This window comes from Sciurus carolinensis, chromosome 13, assembly GCF_902686445.1.
Source record: "Sciurus carolinensis chromosome 13, mSciCar1.2, whole genome shotgun sequence".
Taxonomy (NCBI): Eukaryota; Metazoa; Chordata; class Mammalia; order Rodentia; family Sciuridae; genus Sciurus; species Sciurus carolinensis.
This window is the reverse complement of record NC_062225.1, coordinates 87,124,501-87,150,290: the sequence shown is the minus strand read 5'-3', so window position 1 is coordinate 87,150,290 and position 25,790 is coordinate 87,124,501. Positions and strand designations below refer to the sequence as shown.

At 43.9% G+C, this 25,790-nt stretch overlaps 2 protein-coding genes across 5 annotated transcripts in view; one reads left to right on the top strand and one right to left on the bottom strand.

Annotated features, from left to right (window-relative positions):
- Atp6v1c2 (ATPase H+ transporting V1 subunit C2) overlaps positions 1-4,311 on the top strand; it is a 48,156-nt gene extending 43,845 nt beyond the window's left edge. For all 4 annotated transcript variants that reach the window (XM_047523562.1, XM_047523564.1, XM_047523563.1 and 1 more), the window contains 2 exons: positions 3,680-3,812; positions 4,051-4,311. In XM_047523562.1, coding sequence (XP_047379518.1) covers positions 3,680-3,812; positions 4,051-4,140 — 223 coding nt within the window. In that variant the 3' untranslated portion in view covers positions 4,141-4,311. The remainder of the gene's footprint in view (positions 1-3,679; positions 3,813-4,050) is intronic.
- Positions 4,312-4,728: 417 nt separating this feature from the next.
- On the bottom strand, positions 4,729-25,669 carry Pdia6 (protein disulfide isomerase family A member 6). The gene is made up of 13 exons (XM_047523560.1): positions 25,537-25,669; positions 20,238-20,379; positions 16,977-17,034; positions 16,262-16,388; positions 13,083-13,189; positions 11,716-11,846; positions 11,224-11,338; positions 10,581-10,721; positions 9,791-9,875; positions 9,603-9,675; positions 8,465-8,623; positions 5,986-6,082; positions 4,729-5,200 (listed from the first exon to the last, which is right to left on the bottom strand). The coding sequence occupies exons 1-13, from the start codon at positions 25,553-25,555 to the stop codon at positions 5,132-5,134; spliced, it is 1,323 nt and encodes a 440-aa protein (XP_047379516.1). The 5' UTR covers positions 25,556-25,669; the 3' UTR covers positions 4,729-5,131.
- Positions 25,670-25,790: the final 121 nt, after the last annotated feature.

The following is a 25,790-nucleotide window of genomic DNA, read 5'->3' as shown; positions in this document are numbered from 1 at the left end:
GGGGACTGAACCCAGGGCCTCATGCTTGCTAAGCAAGTGCTCTATCCCCACCCAGGTGATTTTTAATACACAGATAATTTTTATGGAAATTGTATCACCCAGAAAATGCCTTTCCCCTGCCCCATTGCCAGCCCTCTTTCTTCTATTTTTAATTTTTAATTTTATTTTTTTTAAATGTAAAATTATACATTTTATTTTTAGATTTAAATTCTATTTTTAAATTTTGAGGCAGGGTCTTGCTGAGTTGTTGAGGGTCTCACTAATTTGCCAAGTCTGACCTTGAACTTGGGGTCCTCCTGAGCTGCTGGAATCATGGGGTGCATCACCACGCCTGGTACAGGAGGCGCTCTCTGAAGCCTGCTTCTCTGTCATACTCTGATTATGTCCTGTGCCCTGAGTGCTCTGGATGGGTACATGTTGGCTGCTGTGCCCTTCAGGCTGCCAGCTTTTCTGTTCCCTACGACCCTGTGGAACCTCCAGGGACCCCTCCCCACCTGCCCGTAGGGTGCCCCTGGGTACCCTCCTGGCTTCCACCAGCAGGCTATTCCCACTCACCCATTTCCTTGGTCTCTAGGGTCTGCCGTTTGCTGCTGGAGGTGTTTCCTGGAGAGGTGGCTCATTTTCCCTCCCTCATACCTCCTCTGGCTCCCCTGGTTCTGCCAAGGGCCTCACCACCCCTTCCAGCCCCGGACTCTGAGTCTGGACGTCAGCCTGGACACCTGTCCTTACATCCTACCACCCTCTGCTTTGGGCCTGTTGATACATGGCGTCCAGGCCTCATTCTGCTGCCCTCTCCTGGCCACTGTCCTCTGCCTCTGTTGTTCTTGGCCTCAGTTCCTCCTCTGCATGAGGGTCAGGGTGTTTTGCCCCAATACTGATCCAGCTCTGGTTCCTTGTTCTTTCACCCCACACCCATGCGCACACCTCTGCACGAGGCACACGTGGCCTCCTCAGAGGCCCGCTGTGACACAGGCCATGGCATTGAGTTAGAGTGTACCCAGCCAGCCTGGAAAGCCCCAGATCACCCTGCTTGTGCAAGGGGCTGGTGGTTCTCAGGCCCGTGGCGTGGCGCGTCCGTGCCACACGGGTTGCCCATTTGCTGAAGACAGGTAGAGACAGACATCCCTAATGTCTTATTTAAGTCAGTAGACTTTCAAGTTTACTGTAAATGTATACAAAAGTAATTCTTTTCAAAACTATCAATGCATGACATCCTTTACTCCCTATTTTTCCTGAATATAGTTATAATACGTACACACTGTAAAAAATTTCAAGTTTGGGGCTTGGGAGTGTGGTGTGGTAGTAGACCACTTGCCTGGCATGCACGAGGCCTGGGTTTGATTCCAAGTACAGCAGAAAAAAATCTTGATAATTTTTTTCTTTTAATTCAAGCACAAAAATATGTGCTGTAGAAAGCTGAAGCGCCTTGGTTCTCAGAGTCCAGGAGTACCACGGTTAATGGCTTTGCGACTTGTTATTCCCCCATTTATATTTATGTTCTATAACTTCCTTTATATCATACTCAGGTGGGTATGTGTAGAGCCATCGGATTCTTTTGGATGGCTTTTTCACAGCCTGCCACATGGAGATATCATAATCCAAGGGGACCAACAAGTCCTAGGAGCAAAGACATGTAGGGGGAGGAGTGAGCCACCTACCTCCCTGCCCTCACTTAGCACGTGTGGCTCATCTTCATGTCGCCTGGCTGCTCATGGCTTCCTTCCCCGCTGTGCTGGGAAGAGTCTGGCTCCTCTCTCATCTGTCATCCAGCCCAGAGTCAGAGCAGATGTGACAGTTTCTTGACTGAATAAAATCAAGGCACAGGACACAGCCCTCAGTCGAGGTGCTGGCTTGCCCTCATGGATGAAGGGCACCAGGTGCCGTAACGACCCGACACAGCTGGAACAGGTGCCGTGAGGGACAGGCTGGGGGGAGGCTGCTGCAGCCGGCCGGGAGCTGGATTTTGGTGGGGAAGAGGTATTAGGGAGCCATGGCAGCAGATGTGGGGATGAGATCACTTGGAGAGCCGCACAGAGAACAAGTGCCAAGGAGGAGCCCTGACATTTAAGGGGTGAGTGGGGGTGGAGAAGTCCATGGTGGGATAGGGGAGTGATCAGGATGAAAAGCTAAGGTTTCAGGCATCCTTTGGATTTGGCCTTTAGGTGGTCATTGGGAAAAGCTGAAGCGCAGTGGTTGAAGTGACGAAGGACATTACTCTCAGATTTGGCTCTCGAGGGCTCTGGAGTTGAGAGGTTCTCATGTTCAGTAGGTATGACGTCGCTGAAGGGGCTGGTAGTGGAGAAAGGTGAGCAGCAGCAGCAGCAGGCCAGCCGGCCAGTGACCTCTGTCATCGTGAAGGGGCGCTCTTCTCCCAAGCAGGCCAGGGCAGCAGCCTGCAGCACCTTGAGACTGAGCAGCAGGAGAGCAGGCCAGCCACTGCTGGAGGTCACCTTCTGGGAGAATGGGGAAGGCGTGGGAATCGATCTGGTCGGTGCCTCAGTAGGATGACAGGGACACCACCAGCAAGAGGCAGAAAGCAGAGGCTGCACTGGTCTTGAAAGGGGGTGGGGCCAGGTTGCTGTGGCCATGACAGAGCAGGGTGGCAAATGAAAGGTCTGTGTCCTGCAGCAGAGCAAGGGCCTTGCAGTTGCCCTAGGAGCCAGGTACCAGTCCTTGGCAGACTGTCACCTGAGGCTGCACAGGAGAGGCGAGCTGGCAGGTGGAGTTGAGGGTCACAGTGCTTGATGCTACCGAGAGAGCTGATTAGGAAGGACAGAGGAGGCAGAGGGTAATGACACATCCAGGGTAGAGGGCTCTCCAGAAAGCGCAACAGCCTCTCTGTTCCCCTCCCCTGGCGAAGAGTGCTTTCTGACAGAAGGAACAAAAGGAATGAGGGGCAATCGGCTGGGCCAGTCCTCTCACCTGGGACCTACCCAAATGCCAGCCACCCTGCCAGCCATGATAGCACCTGCCTCTGGGAAGTAAAGACAGTGGGACGAGGTTGGGCTCCATCAGCCCAGCAGGAGCACCTGCCATCACCTCACGTGGCCTGCTTCCGTTGCCTTTCTGCAGCTCTAACAGGAGAGCGCCGTGTGCATGAGTGACTGGGGAGGCCTGGCTTCCCAGGGGTCTGACTGGGCTGACCGATGCTGCCCTGTGGCTCCTCTCCATGGCGGGCCCCAGACTGGAAAGCCAATCCTGAGTGAATGTGAGGCAACAAGCAATGAATGGCTCAGACATTTTAGCATACAACTATGGCATACAACTATGTAGAATTAAAACTTTTGTCCGTCCACCCACTCAGAACAAGTAATAAATCAGACGGACAAACTAGATTTCCCCCTGCTGCTCTTTAGTGGTGAGCAGCTGAGTCGGTTTTCAGTGCCCTGGAATTGCAAGGTTTAGTGCCACCGCCTCTATTCAATGTGAATGTTCTCTGTGGACCAACGGCTGGTGCCAGGGCTTGACCCTCGCCTCTAGTCCTAAGCAGGTTCTAGCGTCATCTATGTGGAGATCTAGGAATTCATCTCTTCCCTGACCCTAGACGTTTTGCCCCGCTGAGGTGTTTTTTCTTTAAGCTGCACTGGTTGAAGCCGCTCATTCTCCGAACGCCCGTATTTCTGCCAAGCTCTTCTCCCTGTGTCGTCCCCAGTAGCTGAAAGCCGGTCTGTCTGAACAGGTACGGGCTGCCAGTGAACTTCCAGGCTGTGCTCCTGCAGCCTCACAAGAAGTCAGCCACCAAACGCTTGAGGGAGGTGCTCAACTCCGTCTTCCGGCACCTGGATGAAGTGGCAGCAGCAAGCCTCCTGGATGTAGGTATCTAACCCGAGCCAGCCTCTCCGCACGGTGGGTACTTGAAACAAACAAAAGGCACTTGCCAGCCTGTTAGAAAACCTACCCATCACACACATCAAGGCGTACCAAGGAGGGACTCGAGTGTGAGTGGAGCACTGTACAGATCCAAATGTGTGGTCAGTGCCTGGAAAACTCCCTCGAAAAGACAAAGGCACCATTTCTGTACTAAGAACACTGCCATGTCCTCTCTCCTAGGCGTCTGTGGAGATCCCTGGGCTGCAACTCAGTAACCAGGACTACTTCCCCTACGTCTACTTCCACCTTGACCTCGGCCTTCTCGACTAGGAAGGCCCGCGGGCACCGCTGATTCACAGGCAGGCCAACACGGTAGATGCTGCGTCCTCTAAGGCAGAGGATGAGTCCTACGAAACTGGGATTTTCAGAGAAATTGCTCACAAAAATTAGTTACAGTGTATTTATTTTTTTAAGTTACAATAAAATGCTCAGTCCTTTGAAGTCTCTTGTGTTCTAACATAATTCAAAACTTCGTTTTTTGAGTCTTTTACATAAATCTGAATTTCCTATAACGTGGTAACCTGCTACTTTCACGTCTCAATGAGAATTTAAGGGAGATTAGTAGGAACATAAAAAACCTTGGGCTAACTATATAACCAGGTATCCTAATAAATGGTCACTGCTGACAGCCCAAAGGCAAATTTGGGGGTAGGAGAGGCAGAACTCATTTGACAGCCAACTTCCCTGTGTGGACCCTGCACTGTGCGCATCCCGATGGCAGCATCTGAGTCAGCGTCTTGTTTTCCATTTTAAAAACGGTTCACAGGGAGGAAGAGCCAGGGTCATTAGTTCATAACATTAATTTACTGCTGAACATCAGACTCTGTATGATGTGGACACTAATATCATACATTTATCGGCATTGTCCAAAATATCATTTTATTCTTTAATGGAAAAAGCCATTGATATTCAAATGAAGAAATCACATTTAAAAAAAACCTATATATAAGAAACAGCCTCCAAGAACATTCAAGCAGCAGTCAGAGGGAGGGAAAATGTTTCTACAGCCCAGTTTTCTTCAAAATATTACGTGAGAATACAATCCAATTCACTGGCTACAACAATTCATAGAATTTTTCAATGTTTTCTTGAGATTCCAAAGCTCACTGTCGCAGTGTTTTCAAATGACCAATCAAGTGCTACTTCTTGGTTAAAAAGGCCACTGGTATATCAGTCTGATTGTAAAGAATGTTCCTTCACTGCTGGAAAAATCCATTCACTCCCAAGAAAAGAAACTGACCCGAAGCCTGGGCTGTGGCTCTCACAATTCATCCTTCTCCAGGTCGTCCAGCTCCACGTCGCTGAGGTCGATGTCATCCTCCACAGGAAGCTGGGGGACAGAAAGCCACGGTCAGAGCTACAGACGGCGGGCCCAGGAAAGGTCCACCCTCTCTGTAAGACAGGAACAAATTCAGTTCTACACGTCTCCAGAATGCCAGCCCATCCCCTGGACCGGCTCTTCCTTGTCCTCTGTGCCTATTTCAATACAGATGGAATCGCTGAGAACTGGCTGAGGCGCGATTTTAACAGCACCCCCTCTTCTCTTCAAAACTGAAAGCCAGGTGAGGGTGATAATGCTTGTCTTTTGAGAAGAGGGACAGAATTATACAGAAATTTGAATTTAAAGCTATTGTTTTACATTTCTCTGACACAAAGTATATGAATTCCAGGTTGGTTACAGGTTCACCTTATGGGGAACAATCAGGAAAAGTGGCCTCACCACTGAACTTTAAGTTGGATGTTTGTCAAACACACTCGGATTTACAAAGATCTGAATTGTCTGTTATTTGGTGAACTGCTGCTTTTGTGTCTCAATGGGAATTTAAGGGAGATTAATGAAACATAAAAAACTCTGAGCTAACTGTATAACCAGGTATCCTAAAAAAATGGTCACTGGTGACAGCCCAAAAGTGCTGTGTAGCACTTTTTCATGTGAGAGGGAAAAGGGTCTTCAGGGAAAGAGCCTCTGAAGAGGTGCAGGACTCAGAACATTCAGGAGCACCCAGCCTGGGTCTGGCAGATGGAGGACTTGATTTCCAGCCACAGAACACACAGGCCTCCGGAGAGAAAACAGGACTTTTTCAACTGTGTGGCTTGGCCTCAGCCAGCACTTACCTCACCGTCCCTGCCATCCCAGGGCTCTCTTGCAGTGATAACAGGAAAGGTACCACCTCCCACTGGTGCTGTGGAGCCACGCCCAAAAGACAGCTCCCTTGGGAAAAAGAGCAGAACACATACATTTATGATGGACTACTGATGAATCAACCATCAAAAAAGATGAAAGAAAGGAATGATACACCCTCTGGGTCTGCCAGGAGGCATTTTTTGCTACAGTATGTTCCTGAAAGGTAGCCGGAGAACAGCATTATTTTCCAGTCAAGGACCACAGAGCCAGAAAGGATGCTCCTGAGGCCTCTACATCTGCTGAGGCACTATGTAGTTCTTAAAGTCCTAGAACTTGCTGAGCCATAATAGAAGTACATAAAACTACCCAGGTTGATTTAGAACACGGGCTACCTGAGAATGATGTTTTCTAAAACTGTGAACTTGTACAGAGCATGTCACTCACTAGTGAAGTGAGTGGTTTTAGCAAACCCAGGACTGGGGCTGGCAGAGAACTGGTGTACATATCTGCTTAGCAGTGAGGCATGAACATTTGCACTTGAAAAATACCACAGGCTTCTTGTAATCTGGCTATTGGAAAACCAGAGCTAAAAATACTATCAGTGCAGTTACGTAGAGATCACCCAACAATCCACAGAAACTCAAGGTAACAGCAATGAAATTAACTGTAGATGAAGTGACAGCAATGGGCCAGAATAAACAAGTCCAATTAGAAAAATACTAGAAAAGCAAATTCTATGAGATTTAGCTGCATTCAAATTCTAAAAATGCTAACTTTACGATTGAACAAATAGAATTGTGACAATCACAAACTTAAGCCGTCTCCAAACTTTATATGAAAACACCCCATTAACTGACAAGAATGTATAGTCTCATTTGGAAATGAAATAAACCATAAAATCAAGATGATTGACAGTTCAAATCATTTAGTTTTTTAAGGTATAATAATAGTACTGTGACTAGTCTTGAAAAGTTGACCTTTAGTGGTACATGATGAAATATATTTTATGGCTGACATGGAGGGAACTTGCTTTCAAATACTGGCAGAGGAAGCAGATGATAAAATAAGGCTGACTTTAGTTGCTAGCTGCTGAAGTTGAAAACAAGTAGAAAAAAGTCCTTTAGTTTCTCTTTTTTATAATAATTGAATTTTTCCATAATAACTTTAAAAAATTAAGGAAAAAAGAGAAAAACCTTATATTGAGTTCCATTTGTTACACTGTTTTGGGCAAACGCAAACTAAAAAGCTGCCCTAAAATGTCTACTTTGATGTCATGTTTATTGCTTCTTACATACATCTACCTCTCCCTTTGTTTAAATAATTTCTAAAGGAGCAGGTTTACAACAAACCCTTTAATGTAATACCTTCCTCTCCATTATTCAAATCATGATGGGTCTCATACTGTATATGGTCTTAAAAACAATAGGTACGTGTAGATGCGTGCTGTGTTCCTGGCACTTTCTCTGGTGACTACACAGTCACCAAAGTCTACATAGGAGTCCTATAGGAGGTAGTACTAGTATCCCATCAAAATAAGTAAGGAGTTGGGGGTGTGTGTGTACAAAAGCTATGCCATGTGCCTAAGTCACAGTCCTGGCAAGGAATAACCAGGGCCTGTCCCCAAGCCCAGGCTGAAGCTGACATCTCAGCTGGCCCCAGCTTGTCCCAGGCAACATTCAAGCAGGGCCGAGATGCAACCCCCAGACATGAACTCTGGCACCCACAGTTGTCACACAATGGGGTCCCCAGACTTCTGTGTCAAGAGTAGGAAATACGGTGGCAGAAGTGGTACAGACTCTCACACACACTGACTATTCACTGTTCAGAACCCTCTGAACCACCTTTTGAATGCTGAGCATCTTTTATGTAGTGGCTAAGAAATGAACAAGGAAAGAAGCAAGACTTGGTAAACAAAATCTCTTTGGGTCAAGGCTTCATATTTGCCTAAAGGATGATCAAGTCAGTTTTAGGATGAGTTGAATAGCAGAGGAGAGTCTGGTCTATAAATGGCTGTGAATTTGAGAATGCATGTTGTTTGCGAGGTAAAGGAGTAACTTAAGGAAGCACACCCATTTTCAAGTAACTACATTCCAAAGCCAAGTGCCCAGAAATGGAAACCACATTACCTGAGGTCAGCAGTACAAAGCACACTAGGGTGGGAATGGGTGAGGCAAGGCTGCCTGTAGCTTGTATGAGAACTGGAATGAGCCCAAGGCCAGGTGCGCAGAAGGGTAACAAGGTGGCCTGAGGGGACAGTCTCATCATGCACTATGTAGACTATTTCCATGGAAAAAAGAATAAAGCATAGGAAACTGATTTAAAAAGCCCTACTTTATAAACAGAGAATTCTAAGTTTAAATGAAAAATAATTCCACTTATTGTTGGTTTATATATATTTAGCTAAAATGAAAAACCACAACAGAACCAAACAGATCAAAAACAATAAACAACTAGTAAACAAGAAATTACCTGAGAAACTCATTAATGCCTTGTTCACTGAAAGACCCTTTAAGAAGAGCGAATTTCATCTTGCGTGCATTAATGGCTGCCATGGCAGGGTATCCAAACCCTCCAATACCCAGTGCATTCTCAAGTTCATATTGGGCTCCAGCTTCTGTCCATAGCCACCTAGAAAAGCAGACTGATTTTTAGGGCAAAGATGTCTTTTAAATTAGTTAGAAATCTAGCTAGTAAATCTTAATAAAGTCCTCAGAATTAACTTCTTTATTTTAAGACCGTTTTTGTCCCAATCCCCATAGTGTCCACTGAACTATATGAACTTCTCATTTTTACCTGAAATCCCACCAATATTATTTGTATTTAATGCACCCTCTTGCGTTTGTAGGTACATATTTATTGAACTAATGGAGGAGAGCAAAGTCATTGTGAGAGGGGCAGCAGAGAGCACTGGGAACCGGGGGGAAAACAATGAACACTAAAGATGAGGGGCAAGAAGAAAATATAGACATACGTTGTTTTAAATTTGCCCTCACTCAGAAATGGGTAAGGAAGTTGGACATGGTGGTACATGCCCCAAACCCTAACAACTTGTGAGGCTGAAGCAGGACTGCCAAGTTCAAGGCCAGCCTGGGCAACTTGATAAGACCATGTCTTAAAAATAAAAAGGTCTGGTGTAGTACTTCAGTGGTAAAGCATCCCTGGGTTCAAACCCCAGAACCAAAAACCAAACCAAACCAAACCCAACAAACCCCACAAAAGGTGGGTAAGGAACTTTCTCCCTCCCTCCCTCCCTTCTTCCTTCCTTGGCAAGTGCTCCCACTGAGCTCTATCCCTAGCCCTGTATTCGTTATTTAGCCTTTGAAGGCAGTACTACAGTTCAGTTATATTACTAATTTTTGCTTGCTAATAACCTGGAACTCATTGCCACTGGAGTTAAAATATGATAACTATGAGAAAAATAAAATGTGTGCTGTGGGTCAAGAGCTGCCTCTCCCCCTCTTAGATGGCATGGCAATCATTTCTCTATCCTAAATAGAACACACAATGGGAAAGAGAGGAGCACATCCTAGAGAACAGAGGGCACCGCCTTCAGGAAGTCCCACCCTCCCACCTACCCCCACACACAGTGGTAAACTGCACAACTCACCCCCACATTTTCTTCTTATATTTGTCTGCCAACTTAAGAAGAACTTCTAAATAAGAATTTCTGCCTGCAGCTCCTAGTTTTAATGGACAAAATAATGTTAAAAGTAAAAATAATATTGATCCATTTACAAAGTGTTTTCAGGCCCCTGGCATAGGGCAACCAATGGGAGGCAGCTTCTCTTGGCTTACCTGTGTCAAGGATGTGGGGCAGCACAGCCACAACGCAGAGCTGGTGCTCCTCACACGTCCTCTTGGCGACATCCTCACTGATTATCTGTGGGACCCAAAAGACAAGGGGCAGTTGCAAGGCTGCACAACACAACACCAGGTAAGCTCAAAAATAAAGGCTCAGCGTCCGCACTCCCACTGCAGAAGAGGCTCCTCTCAAGTAATGCTTCCTTGTACAGAAACACCAACAACCCTGTCTATGAGGTTTTTGTTATTTGTTCAGGAGCACCTACTACAATGCAAGCATCTCTGAAAATACAATGCCCACTTACTCATTTATATAGCTCATACCCACCTGGACTGTTTTCACAAGCTTGAGGCTCTGGGCCTCAGTCTCCTATGCAAAATGGAGATAAAAACAGTATCTACTTCTCAGCATTCATGTGAAAATCAAAGGAGAAAAACCTACATAAAAACACTAGAGCAGTGTCCCTTCTGTGATTAGGTACTCAATAAATGTTGGCTATCATTTTAATCAAAGTGAATAAATTCACTCTATTTTTAAGAAGGTTACGTGATTTTGCTCACAGTGTAATTATTTTAATCCTGATCAGTTATAAAAAGAAGCAAAATTTATCAGACATTTTTTTCTATTTGTAAGTTCAAAACTAGAGTATTTTAAAAAGGAAATAAAAAGCTTACATTGAAAAGACTAAAAACCAAACACAACAACCCTGTCATTTCTGCTTTAACATTTCTTATTATAAGACCAGCAAAGCTTTCCTTACTACCAATGGCTGAAGTAGTTTACCTCAAGCAGCTCAGGAGGTGGGGCATTATCAGAAAACAAATCAAGGGCCCGGGACACTATGTCAGATCTTGTCCGCCCACCATCATAATCCACAGGAGACTCGTCTTTCTGAAATATCTTGATTGTAGGAAATCCCCTAATCTATTTAAAAAATCAAGTTAAAATTTAATTAAAACAAAAACAAAAACACCCAAGCAATCTTAATGGTTTCTAAAACATCATATACTATAGAAAAAATACTCTGCAGCTGCATCAATGTCAGACAGATGACTCTCAGAATTCTGTCAATTATGGAGTTTTAATAATCTGACTGCAAGGTTCAGTCAAATCTTATTCAAGCCTTGATATTTAATTAAGACAGTCTACATGCTGCAGAACAGACTGACCAACTTCCAAAAGCCATGTAAACAACTTGAGAAAGCAGAGGCAGCTGAAGCCTCCCATCAGCCTTCAGTTCAAGTGATACGAAGAACCCCCACACCCTAAGCTCCAGACTCCAGAGTCAGAATAACAAAGGGACTTCATCTCTTAAATGGTTCAACGTCTCTGCTCCCACCTCGTGGGGAGGTCTGAAGTAATGAATCAAGTAACACTTGAAAATCTTGTGTATTTCCCAAAACCCGAGCCTTAAAGATGTACTTACCCCGTATCGGCTGGCCAGAGCCTGGTTCACAGTGGCGTCCACGGCTGCCAGCTTCACTTTCCCTTTGGTCTGCTCTTTTACTTCTGTAGCTGCAGCAGCCCACTCAGGCTCCAGGCTATGGAAAAATGTGCATCTTAGAAGAGCTTTTACCTCACAGCACAGGGGCTCTGACTGATCAGTGCCTTTCTGTCCAGTCCCTGTTTCATGTCACACCAGGAACATATCTTGTGCAGCTTCACAAAAGAAATGATGCTACCTTCACAACTGCTTCCCAGTCTTCACCGCCCCCTCAACACCAGCCAGACCCTGCTGATCTATACAAATGTGACAGAAACTCTGGGCACTGATGTCAACACTAAATGAGTATTTAGAGTCCAAGTTTTCTGGAAAGCTCAGAGATTATCTGCTCTTCTAGTTCACCTCCTTCAAAGAAAGCAGGAAGAATGCACTGGAAGCAAGGTGACGGACAGACGGCCTTGGGGAAGCACTTACTTCTTGCAGTGTCCACACCAAGGGGCATAGAACTCAACCATCCACACATCTTCACTGTCGAGGACGTTCTTATCAAAGCTGTCGTCTGTCAGCTCGATCACATCCTTCTTACTTGAACTATCACTTCTGCCCTGCAATTTATGACATCCTTTAATTACAACATGGCCAAAAAGAACACCTCTCCTATTCCAAATATATAAATATACACCCATATTAGCTTTACATCATAACGAAGTTTTATTCTTTATAGTGAATAAAATTGTTACTTGAATTGGGGTCATTCCTTATTATTCTTTTTCCTTGGTAAAGTCTTCATTTTCAAATAATTATGAATATGTTCAGTATAACATGTAATCTGTACCCAACTCTTTCACCTGCTATATTTTTATAAAGACCAACCTAGTGATGGCTCAAAGAAGCACCTGTTCTAGTTCAGACTCAAACACAGTTGCTACTTTGGCCCAGGACATCCTACATGACTATAGTTCACTACATTTTCATATATAAAGTCACTATTATTCAAGAAAGCTAAAAAAAAAATTAATCCTTTCTCTTTCTTTTTTCTTGGTGATCCCATGACTTCACACAGACTAGGCAGGTGCAATACTGAGCCACACTGCCAGACCTCCTGTTTTGTTCCAAGAATTTTCTCTGACACTGAACCTAAGAAGCAGCCAGCAATGCTACATTGTTTTTTGTTGCCATGCTACTGTGTTTATCAAATACCTAAGTCTGAAATAAAAGGCTTGATCTTAGAATCTCTGGGTAGCTCTAAATCTGTATAGAGAAGCTAGTTTTATCAGTCTTCTAAATGGAAAACTTCATATTTCATACAAGGGCATCTAAAACAACAGCCACTGGAATAGGAATATCTTGATTCTTCCTCCTCTTTCTAATAATTCACGTAGGATTTTCCATGGATTTCAGGCTGAACGCCACAGATGCAGGCCAAAAACTCATACAGACTTCATCAGTGTTTGCCTCAGGCAATCTGGAGAGGAGCTGGCCCATCCCTTTGACCTCTGAATAGTGAAGGCTGTGAGATCTCAGGTGGCTCCCTTGGTTGGAGCTTGTTCTTCCTCTGTAGCCCAGATTCTCCCATTTCATGTCTGGGCCTATGATACCATCATGGGGCCTTATTCTTGGTGACTGGACTTATGGCAAGACTGATTTTGAGGAGTCCAAATGAGCAGGCTGGGGGATGGCTCCCTCCAGGATCAGCTGACCCGAATCCCTATTGTTTTTTAATGGAAAGTTCGCCAATTTAAAACATTAGGGAAGAAAAATCTACCTTCTACATACAAGAAGTCCACACTTAGGCTACAAAGTCATGACACATATTAAAAATTGACATTATGCAGTCTTACTTGTTTTCCAGAACTATATCCACCACTCTTTCCCCCGAGGCGATCCTTCACAAACTGGCGCAGAGCACTGAGGGCAGCATCCACGATGGCTTCACCAGTTCTGCCACCTGCAGGACAGCAAAGGACAGTCAGACAATGCTCAGCCCAGCCTCTGGGAAGTGTCTCTCCATCACTATCTCAAGACTTCCACCTGATGGCAAAAGGCTCTCATAACACATGTATTTATGTCAGGCCTTTCTCTCAGAATACGCTCTACACTGGACTTTAGACCTGGAAAGCCAATTTCTCACCCTCCACTTTAGGCTATTGGTGTATACAAGAACTGCTGATCACCAGTAAATGCCATCTACAAATGAGAACAGTTCACAAATGTCTACTGAATATCTAATGTGTACACAGATAAGTAAGAAATGTAATCTAGTTAGGAAAGCGGGAACATTTCAAAATACAGAAGAAACTATTCTATGAGATAGAAGGCAGAGAAGTGTAGAAAAGGTAGGACACAAGGTGCCTTTGAAGTTAAGTAGCTGGAAAGTAATCCAGGCCTTTTCCCCCCATCTTGCATAAAAGTCAGCTGTTGAGTTGCACTTAGTAAGTACAGCAGCCCCTTATCCACATTTTCACTTGCAATGGCTTCAGTTAATTGTGGTCAAATAGTAGGAAAGTATTTGCCTTGACTCTTTCAAGCGGGGAGACCTCATTTACATACCTTTTACTACTGTATATTGTAACTGCTTTATTCTATTATTGGTTATCATTGTTAATCTCTCAGGGTGCCTAATTTATAAGTTAAGGCACAAATGCATAGGAAAACCCAGTCTACACGGGGTTCAGTACGCTCCGTGGTTGCAGGCAACCCCTAGGTGTCTTGAAACATCAGTAAAGGGAGGAAAGGGACAGGCTGCAGCGACACTCAAGATGCATAGGCGTACAGTGGGTCCACGGCTTTGACCCAGTGTGTCCCTCACACCTTCACAACAGAAAGGCAAGACTCACCACAAACAGCCTTCCACCCTCATCTACTTAAGATGTCTCCACCATCTGAACCAGGGCCCTTTCCCCAATCTATTTGGAATGTGCCAAATCCACAACTGCACTAAGGAAAGGGAGGTTTTCCCCATAATAGATTCTGTAATGGGCCAGATATGAGCATCTTTAGCTTTGTGGGCTATACTGTCCATGTAACCACTCAGTTCTGCTGGGAAAGCAGCCATGGATGATGGTGTTCTGAAAAATCTTATTTACAAAAATAGCAGCAAGCAGAATGCTCTAAACATTTGATTTTTTTCAAAATAGTCAAACTATAACAAATTATTATTCCAAAGCAGATGCTTACTCAGAAATATGAAACTGATCATTTCATTGAGTTTTAGAGCTAAGGCATTTAGAAGAAATGATGTGTCTAAGGCCTTATCTCAAAGATTCTGATCTTCAGCTTGAGATGTACCAACTACATTGATATCCACCAACTATTTGTCTCCTATGGTTTGCATGTACGACTTCAATCAAACTTCTCATAGCTTAAAATAGGGTTTTCATTTTATAGATGAGGAGCAAGCTCAAAGGAGTAAGTCCTGTTTAGCTTCAGGTCCAAATTCGTCAAGGCCAGCAGTCACACCAGGCAGGGCTGCTTTCTGAGCTAGCTCTCTACAGATCCTGCACGCCTGGCCTCCCCTGCTCTGCTAGGTGGACAGCAGGGATCACACTGACTCTGTGTTTTATTGTGATGCTGGCTCTCCTACTCAGCTCCACAGGCACATTCTGCTCATACAGAGTAAAACTATGGTGGCAGACAAGCTCAGCCACTTTATGTCCCATGTGATCAAATCTTTGAAAAGATTTTACAATCAAATCAGCCATAATTTAAGCTTGAAATACATTATGACCAATACTTTCATTAAAACCACGGACCTTGGTCCAACCTAACAATTCTGATTATCTTAAATGATGCTTGTGATCTTCTTTCTTTCTTTCTTTTAATGGTGCTGGAGATCTATCCCAGGGCCATGCACACGCTGAGACCACACTCTTCCACTAAGTTACACCCCTAGCCTGTTTGTGATGTCTCAAGTATCAGGGTTATTCTACAGAAGAACAGTGTGACTAAGATAGCACGGAGTCTTGGGAGCCTGGCACCAGAATTGTCTCTCTAGTTAAATCAGTACCTCAGCAGAGGTCACAATTTACTCATCTACAAAACAGAGAATTTGGTTATCTATTTATGGTTATCTTTTTAGTTTATGAGACCAAAAACAGCTTTAATATTCAAATGCTATGTTTACAAAGCGTACAAATTCATGGTCAAAACACCCCACAGTAATGTCAAAAGATAGTTTAAACCGACTTTCAGGTTACAGGGTCTTTCTCACTCTGATTTGCTAGATCCTACTCCTACAGCAGTAAAGGGTAAAAAACATTTGTAGATCTTTACTATTAGGTAACTGAATGAAAGACAGGAAGGCAGCACAGCACACTGATGCTCTATCACTGCTAAGGTGGTATGGGCCTAAGCTAGCGTACACTGTTAAGGTTTGGATGTGAGAGGTCCCCACCAAAGCTCATTTGTGAGACAATGCAAGAAGGTTCAGAGGAGAAACATCTGGGTTATGAGAACCTTAACCCAATCGGTGAATTAATCTCCTGATTGGATTAACTGAGTGGTAACTGAAGGTGGACAGGGTGTGGCTGGAGGCAGTATGTCACTGGGGGTGTGCCTCTGGGGTATATTTCTTGTATCTGGTGAGTGGAGCTTCTCTCCTTTCTGATCATCATGTGAGCTGCCTCCCTCTGCCACACTCTTCCACCATAACGTTCTGCCTCATCTCAAGCCCTGAGGAATGGAGTTTTCTGTCCATGGGCTGAGAACTTTGAAACCATGAGTCCTCAAATAAACTTTTCCTCCTCTAAAACTGTTCTTTTCAGGTCTTTGAGTCACAGCAGCAAAAATAAAAACAAAAACAAAACTCCACAACCGACTACAAAACATGATAATTTAAAAACTTACCTGCATGACAGTTTAATGTTCAGAATTGCCTCAGGGGGTAGGAATCTCTTTATACCTTTTATAGATAAGGAAACTCGGGAACAAAGAGGTTGAGAAACTTGTAGCAGGGCTGACAAGTTATAAAATCCCAGGTTCTCACTTACAGGGGAATGGAGTAGTGAGGAAAAGTTCTTACCCTGATAATCTTCTGGTCTGTTTTTGTTGGATCCAAAAATCTTGATAGTAGGAAATCCCTGAACACCATACTGACCTCCTAGGGACTGATGTTTATCTGCGTCGACTGCACCAACTTTTACAACATCCTGTGGCAATAGAAAAGAATCTGTTTTTCTTTCAACTAGAGCATCATCTGATTCATGTACACAAGGGTAAGGGTTGGGTGTAGTTGACAAATTCAGTTACTAGGGTTTTAGGACTGAATACCAGAAGAGAATCTTAAATGGCGGGATGGGTGAATCCAAGCCCAGACTAGAGAGGTAACTCTGCAGCCCTCTGAACTAGTCTGGCCAATAGTAATCATGCCCATTAGCTGGGAAACAATGAACACAGACATAAAAACTAAAATGTGTATTTTCCTCTTCTCCCCTACATGATGTGAAAATCAGCTTCCTATTGTGCATTAAACCCATCTGTACACTCAGACACACACAGGTGAGTGTGGGCACCTCAGAAACTTATTTATTTTTTGGTACTGGGAATTGAACCCGGGGGTTCCCAGTCACTGAGCTACATCCCAAGTCCTTTTTTATTTATTTTGGGACAGTATCTCACTAAGTTGCTTTAGTCCTTACTAAGTTGGTGAGACTGGCCTCCAACTTGCGATCCTCCTCTCAGTCTCCTGAGTTGCTGGGATGACAAGCATGTGCCACCATGCCTGGCTTGAAACTTACTTTTAATGCAGTTGCTGCTTTCTTCCATTCTGGTGTTAACCTCTGGCAATGACCACACCTTTTGAGTGAAGAAAACACAAATAAGGTGACGGTTAGTCTTTGATCTGTAATTCATAAAACATCCATCAGTGGTCTTACTGAGTATGATGCACACAGGGTGGGAGCTTCCCCGGAGGACTAGCAATAAAACAGGATCAGTGATTGTCACAAGTAATAAAATGTCTTATAATTCAACAAAGGGCATTTCATTACTTATGATATGTATGGCAATCACTTTTCATATCATCTAAATAAAAAAGACTCAATAAACCAAGAATTCAAACAAACTCTTACTATCTTAACTCTATACGAGAACAGGCCATTAGAACTTACCAGCTCAATGGGCCCTTACGCATGGAGCTATAAAGTTGAGGCAACATGCAGATTCCTGGGCCTCACAAAGTCAGTTTTCAGAGAAGGAACCTGCATTTCAGTAAGCTACTGACCTTACCCCTCTTAAAGTTTGACCCTCCCTGATCTAATCCAGCCTTCTCATTTTATTTACTTATTTTTGTGGTACTGAAGATTGAACCCAGGAGCACACTGTGTCACTGAGTTGTGTTCTCAGTTGTTTTAACTTTTTATTTTGTAACAAGGCCTCACTAAGTTGCTAAGGCTGGTCTTGAACTTGTGATCCTTCTGCCTCAGCTTCCCAAGTAGCTAGAATTATAGGCATATGCCATTATATCTAGTTAGATATCACATTCTTAATCACTACATAATATCACTTTATAGAGGCCTAACCTCAGCCCCAATATGTGAAGTCAGGATCTTTCAGGAAAATGTCCTGAAATGCTGCTTTTACCTATTTACATATGGCATATTTTGTTGCTCAGATGAGATGCTCAGAATCTAGGAGTCAAATTTTTTATAGGGCTTAGACTTCAATTTATCTAAGAAAAGAGGACTCAAACCAGAGACTGTCAGAGCATGTAGTCTTTTCAATTTGAATATTATGCAATATGCAGACAAATCAAAACACTATACAAATAAATCTCAATTTTCATTAACCTGTAAATGAAACTGGATTTCCTTCAGTTGTGAATGTAAATAACATTCCACAGCCAAAGAGTACTTATGACTTTGTCACTAATAAAAACCACAGCTATTTTCATATCATCACATTATTTGCTGCAGATGTTTAAATCATTTATGCACACCACCATTTCAGAACTAGGGTAGTCGTTAGGCTTGCTATTGCCTCTTCAGAGTTACTGTTCTAACAAAGAAGTACAGGTTGAGCATCCCTAATTCCCAAACTCGAAATTCCAAAAACTAAAACTTTGATCTCTGACACAAGCGCCTAAGTTTTAGATTTATGGATCAGGGATGCTCAACCAGTAAAATCTAAACATGTTCTACAATCTAAAAACTCCAAAATGCCAAACACTTCTGGTTTCAAGCATTTGGGGTAAGGGATTCTCTCTCTATATTACGTTACCATATCAAGATTTATTTCACTATTTCAAGAACCATGTTTCAACATTTTAGTTTTCCTTTGCAATCCCGTATGCTTTACCACATGTAAAGCCTTTATTTTATGAAGGAATCCAAAGCCTTTACCAGTCTGTCAAAGAAGTCCAAGTGCAAAAAGGTTAAAGGCGACTGCTCTGATTAGACATTTTTGTATTCAGAATAGTATGCAGTAAAACTCTGTCAGTGTAATGATAATAATAATCCACCAGATCCAGATCCTCTCTTCTTGGATGCAACTTTATTAATTTTTTGTGGTGCTAGACAAGCATTCTACCACTGGGCTACACCCCCAACCCCAGATCTGCCTTCTCAATTATGCTGTCTATAGTTTTAGAATAATGTTCTCTTGTATTGTAGTTCTCAGAAACAAAGTAAACCACCCATGACACAAATGATAAAAGCTGAACTTGCAAAAATTGAATGGAGGTTTTAAACAACATAACAGCTTATACGATTACTATTTATACATTTATAAATACAAATGAGCTGGCCATGTAGAAATTAGCATCTGGATTTAACAAACAAAAAACAAAGGAGCCTTTAAAATAAAGTAAAGGCAGGCCAGGCAAGATGGTGCATGCCTATAATTACACCAGCTCCGGAGGCTGAGGCAGGAGGATCGAGAGTTCAAAACTAGCCTCAGCAACTCAGTGAGACCCTTTCTCTAAATAAAACACACACACAAAAAAAGGGTTGGGGATGTAGCTCGGTGGTTTAAGTGTCCCTGAGTTCAATCCCCAGCACCTAAATAAACAAAATAAGGCATTAAGACAAACATAATTCACAATGTGGCAGCATAATTTTATCTCAATTTGCTACACTGAACCATAAGAGAATACTTCATGAGAAGCAGTGTTGAGTTTCCCAAACTCAGTTTCATGGTGTACCAAAGGAAAAAAGTTAATTTAAGTAATACAGAAAAAACTTTTCCTGGCACATCTTAAAAATGCACCCATCAGATTATGAAGATCTGATAGTAATTTCATTTGCTGCCCCTTCTCAAGCTTCAAGGCACTGTTCACATTTAAGAGGGTTCCTCTGGGGGTTCATCTTCACAGACTGCAGTGGCAGTGGTTTGTGTCTCCCCTTGGGGATCTTGTGGCCTGCTGCTTGACAGCAGTGATTGTCCCATGTACACTTGCAATTTCCATTCATCTGTCTCTACTCTTTTATTTTACTTTTTGGCATTAAACACTTAACAATACAATCGGTGCAATACTGTACTGACTATATACAATTTATGCACCATTAGTTCAATGATAATTGTATCTTTATCATCACAGAGTTTTTCCAGAAATGAGTGTAAGGCAAGAAAGAATTCTTAAATTAAACCAGATTTTCTAATTACATATTCCAGAAAACAATCCTCTTCAAGAGAGAAAATGAGTTCATCATTGATTCTTCCCTTTGCTCAAGATTCTTTCTTCATAAAATTGCTTCCCTTCCACCCCCATCTTACTAACCTCATTATAAAGACAGATATTTTAAAGAATTTTTTCCTTTCTTATTTTTTTGTAACAATTAGCTACTTCAACGCCCACCTCCCACAATTTTTTTTACCTGATTCACTCCCCAGGGCCTTTAATAGACTCAACATTTGCAGCTCCCCATTTCCCTCTCTTCTACTTGTTTTACACCAGCAGGATTTACATAAACTAGATGACTGAATAAAATCAGACACTTATACAGTACTTTCTCCAATGTATGAAGTACCATAAATAACCGACCACTATTTTATTGACTTACCATGGAGCATAGAATTCTACGAGCCACAAGTTGTTACTCTGAATAACTTCTCTGTTGAAATTAGATGGAGTTAATTCAATGACATCGTCGCTAGAGGAATACAGACCATTCACAGCTAGAAAGAAGGTACAGCTCACCAGACCTAGAGTAATGACAAAAGCACACCAATGCAGGCACAGTTCCCGGCAACCAGAGTCCTCTCCAACCAACCAAGGCCCTTCACAAAGAAGATGGCCTGGGCCCACCACTGGCCTGCTGCCCTCCCTGCTGTGCTGGAGTCTCTGGACTTCACCCCCAAGGGTTGCGCTGAGCAAGAAGGGAAAAGAGAGTCTCCACTCAAAATTCTTGAACTTCAGTGGAAAAAAAACTTGAAGCACTGTTTTTAGTGCACTCCACAAATTAACCTTTTTACTCTTTACAACCATCCTATGACTGTTACTACCACTGTGTGGGCAAGGACATGACATTAGGAAATTACATCTAGCTGCGAGACCTTGGACCATCCATCTACACAGCATTTATTCCTCAAATTCTTCACCTGCAGTATTAGCACCCTACCTTTTAAATTTTTTGAAGCAAAAAATAATTGTCTCTCCCACTGACTGTGCTTCTTTCAAGGGCAACAGTTGTGGGGTGCTTAACCGATGAACCACATCTCTAGCCCTTTTTATTTTTTATTTTGAGACTGGGCCTTGCTAAGTTGTTAAGGCTGGCTTTGAACCTGTGATCCTTTTGCCTCAGCCTCCCGAGCCACAGGCATTATAGATGTGCATCACTGTTCCTGGTATATTTTTGCTTGTACTTTCTTAGAAAAAATTTTAGCACAGTTTTAGGTACTCAAGATGCACAAGGGATAATATTGACTCTTTTTATTGTTAATAGCATAGCAACAATGTGGATCAAGTATATTTTTGTTGGCTATTCTGGGAACAAATGCAATTTTTAATAATTATATAGGAAAACAAATTCTAAACAAACATATATTAAGAACTTTCGTTTTCTGAATTGGCAATACTATCAAAGTTTCACCATCATTTAATATATATGTAATTTTAGTTTTCAAATTATCTCCAGGACAATTTTAAGTACAGAATATCCTTGGCTTGTTCTTGATCGTAACAGAAATGTTTCCCATTTATATGATATGCTGACTTTGGGGCTGAAATAGATACATTTGTGCTGTTAAAAAATGTCTATTTCTGTCTTTTCAGCATCTGTGAAGATCATCATATGATTTCTTTATTCTACTCTATAGACATAGCAAATTAAATGAGAATGGCCTGTCTTTTGAAGTAGGGTGGCTATGCCATCTCAGCCATGCTTTCGTATGCTGACTTCATAACAGGATTTGGGAAGTTTCAAATAGAACTTTTTAGAATAACCCAACGGTTAATTTCTTCTGGAAGGAGTACATGCCAATGTTATTGTTATGTGGCTAAATCCTCCATATAGTACTTTCAATTTTCACATATATTAAAACACTTGATTTTCCCACAGCATTACCACTAGAAAGTAGGAATTATACTCATTTTGTAAATAACCAGAGAGGAAGAGGGGAGAGGTCCACCTGTGGTCATGCAACACAGTTAAGTGACTCCTATTCCCAAAGTTTTCCCATTAAACCATGCTGTCTTTATGTGCTCAAGATAAAATACTTTAGTAGACCTGGGCATGAATAAACAATTATATTATTTAAGTATATTATGCTTGAATTATAGATACAGCTAATGTGGTAAGAACTTGACAAAATAAAACTGCAGACTTTATGAGTCAACAGTGATGGCCTGTAAATTAAGAGAAATACAGAGTGGGCCACAGTAGTGAATGCTACTGGTGATAAAGCAGGGAAGACTGAAAAGTGCCAACTGGATTTAATGACAAGGTCAGGGGCACCTGGCAGGCGTGGTGGAGTAGTAATAAGCAGCAGCCAGTCTGCAGAGGACTGGGGAGAGTAGGCGGGAACAAGTTGGAAAGAACAATACAGATGACTCTCTAGATGCTTTGTTATAATGAGCAGGGCAGCGCAAGCAAATGTGGGGCAGAAGGTTTCTTTTTAATTTTTAGTTGCAGATGGACACATTTATTTTATTTATTTATATGTGGTGCTGAGGATAGGACCCAGGGCCTCACACATGTGAGGCAAGCGCTCTACCCCTGAGCTGCCACCCCAACCCCAGCCAGGAAGATTTCTTGGAGTGATCTGAGCATGAAAGAAAAGGTGGAGTGGGAGAGGCTTGAGACAGGGAGCCCAGTCAGCGATGGAGGAGCCTTTCACAGGAAGACCCTCTCATCTATTTTAAGAGGTGGGAAAGGGTGAGTGTAGCTGGAAGTCAGACCAACCAGTGGGGTTCCCTCAAAGACTGAGCTGTCCAAAATGGTACCATGAGCCACACAAGGCCACTCCAAACTGAGATGTTTTCTAAATGTAGAAATAACATACTACATTTCAAAGATTTGGCAGGGGAAAAAATACTGGGTAAACTGAAAGTGTGTGTTGCTTAATGACCGGATACTTTCTGAGAAACGCACCATTTATTTCTATTTTCTGGTGCTGGGGGCTGAGGCCAGGGGCTTGCACGCCTTCAGCAAGTGCTCTACATTTGTTGTGAGCTACATCCCAGCCCCTTCCTAAATTTTATTTTGAGACAATTTAATAGGAAATAAGTTGCTAAACTGCCCAGGCTGGCCTCAAACTTAAAATCCCCCTGCCTGGGTCTCCAGAGTTGCTGGGATTACAGGTATGTGCCACCATGCTAAAATGTGTCATCACTGTGCAAATACCGTAGAACATACTTATACAAACTACAATTTTTTTTGGTGGTACTAGGAATTGAACCCAGGGCCTTATGCTTATGAGGCAAGCACTCTACCAACTGAGCTATCTCCCCAGCCCGGGACTACCACTCTTAATGTGCTCTACCACTAACTGAAGCATCATTATGTGGTACGTGACTGCATTGAAGCTAATTTATGTGTTTCTCTTCACCTTTCAAAAGTATGTGGCTACAAGAAAACTTAAAACTAGATTACACATAATATTTACATTATATTTCTATCAGATAGTGCTACTTAATAATCTTCGTGCAAGGTACAGTGGTGTACACCTGTAATCCCAGTGACTGGAGGCTGAGGCAGGAGGATCCCAAATTCCAGAACAGCCTCAGCAACTTAGTGAGACCCTGACTCGAAATAAAAAATAAAAAGTGGTGTGTGTGTTCCAAAGAAACTAATCCCTAGTTCCAAAGAAAGCACCTTCTTTCTTGCAGGAGAGGTTAAGTATAGTAGAGTTTCATGTGTTTACAAAGCAAGTACATCAAGAACCTAAGCAGAGAGAGTCCTAACTCTAAATAAGGGTAAAATGAAGACTGACCCTGGATAATCCTCTATGGAATTCTACTACTCCACAATTATGGACTACTTCTTACCTCCAATGCAACCACAGTGGTGGAACCATGCTGCCCATCTTCTACTGGGTGGCTTGTTTTCAAGTTTTCACTATTAGTAGCTCAATGCTAAAAATCGTTAAACCGCCCCACCCCCAATAAATATGTCTGTTTCCTTAATGGCTAACATTCTGAGTAGCTGACCAACTACCATCCAGAACCGAGGTTCTTTTCCTTTTTATAGGACAAAACTAGCAATAACACTTACATTGCTGTAGACCAGCACCGCTGTCAACATTTTACACATACTAACTCAGTGATGAACTCCACGGGGTACGTACCATCTTGTAGGTTAGGAAATGGAGACACAGAAAGGATGACTTGCTGAAAGTCACATAATTAGAATGAGATATAACAGGGTTATGTAACCCAAAATTTCCGACCAAAGGACCAGAGAACGTAGTGGTGTGATCCGTGGAGCATCACTAGGTAGACCACAGCAGAAGAATTAGGTTCTTCCACTTCTCTTGGCAATCAGGGACAGCAATAAACAACCTACTCTCCTCTGCAGGCTGGAGCCACCAAAGGGATGTGGGATTTTTCCCACACAGTCAGACTACTGACATTCAGCATAACATGGACTTGGGTTACTTTTTTCCTTAGTAATGGTGGAGTTTTGTTTGCCTTTAAATTTTAAGCATTTCCCCTGTATACGTGGCTATCCAATGGTAAAGGCTGAGACCTAAACTCCTTAAAAGGCAACATAACCTAGTGGGGTGAAAAGGAAATCAAACATATTATGGTGAACATGTAATAACTGACAGCATAAAAGTAGCCAATAACTGCTCCCTCCAGTCCTCCCTCAAAACAAAACACTGAGCTCCTTTATGACAAAGGAGGTCAGTAATGTTCTGTTTCTAAAATCCACATGCCATTCAACTCAGTGATAAGGAACACCACCAAAAATTGAAACATCTGAGTGTGGGGACTCTGAGCAGATGGCTCTGCAGTCATGGCCTCCCCTTCCTCCCCAGCACCCAGGAAGGGATAAATTCACATCAGTAACATCTTTGCCCCACATCTGCTAGTAACTGTATATGGTCCCAAAGCAGTCATCTAGAAACCAAGAAGGCTCCCCAAAAAGTTGACTATGTTTATTAAAAAAGTGAATTAACTGACAGAATCACTTTCAGAGTCTAGTCTGCATTCACTCGTGGGAAACTAAAATCTTTTCCCCTCTTCTACTCTAAAATTAATACAGTAAGTTTTTGAATTAGCACTGGCACAGAATAGTTGGGTAACTTGCTCCAGGTCACACAGATAGTAAATGGGTGGCTGGCGGGGAGGGACTCCCCGCCACCCGCATGGATCCAGAGCTGCGTTAGGCACGGTCAGAGTGCCTGGCTGTGACCGAGGTCAGCCACGGGACCCTCGACTTCGCCACTCTCGTAGCTAAGAAGGACCTTCGCATAATTCCGGGGAGCCTGGGCTCCGCCGCGCTTTTCGGAAGTTCGGCCCATCCAGAGTGCTCCTGCGTGGTCAGGCAGCACCCACGGCGGCCGTCGGGCTAGCACTTCGGTGTTAGGGCCCCGAGCCGCACCGAACAGGTGGTACGACTGCATGCAGCAGAACTCCGCACGCGCGGGCCGGACCCGAGGCCGCGACCAGGCCCCAGGGTTCGCCGCGAGTCCCCGGCCCGAGGGCCCGGCGCGGGCGGGGCTCCGCCGCCCCGCTACCCCGGGCCCGCGGCGCCGGGCGCCCTCGCCCGCCCCAAACCCCCGCGCCCGCCACCCCGGAACCAGGCCGCGTGCGCGAGGCGGGGCCGGTCTCCGCACGCCAGGCGCGCTCCCGGACGCGGCCCGCCGAGGGGGCGCGCAGCCCTGCAGGCCGCTCCCGAGTACCCGGCCCGCGCCTACCGAGCCCCAGGCGAGCCATGCCGAGCGCCGGCCAGTCCGTCCGCGCCGCCACCGCCTCAGTTCTGCCGCCGCGCCCCCGCGCTCGCGTCCCGCCCTCGGCCGCTCTGGCTGCGGCGGGACGGTCGGCGGGGGCGGGCCGGAAGGGCTCACCGCGCGTGGCCGCGGCTCATTGGCCCCAGAGGGCTTCGCTCACTCGCTTGACCAATGGGAAGCGGCCGGGTAGAGGGCACCGGTTCGGTTTTTTTCACGGAGGC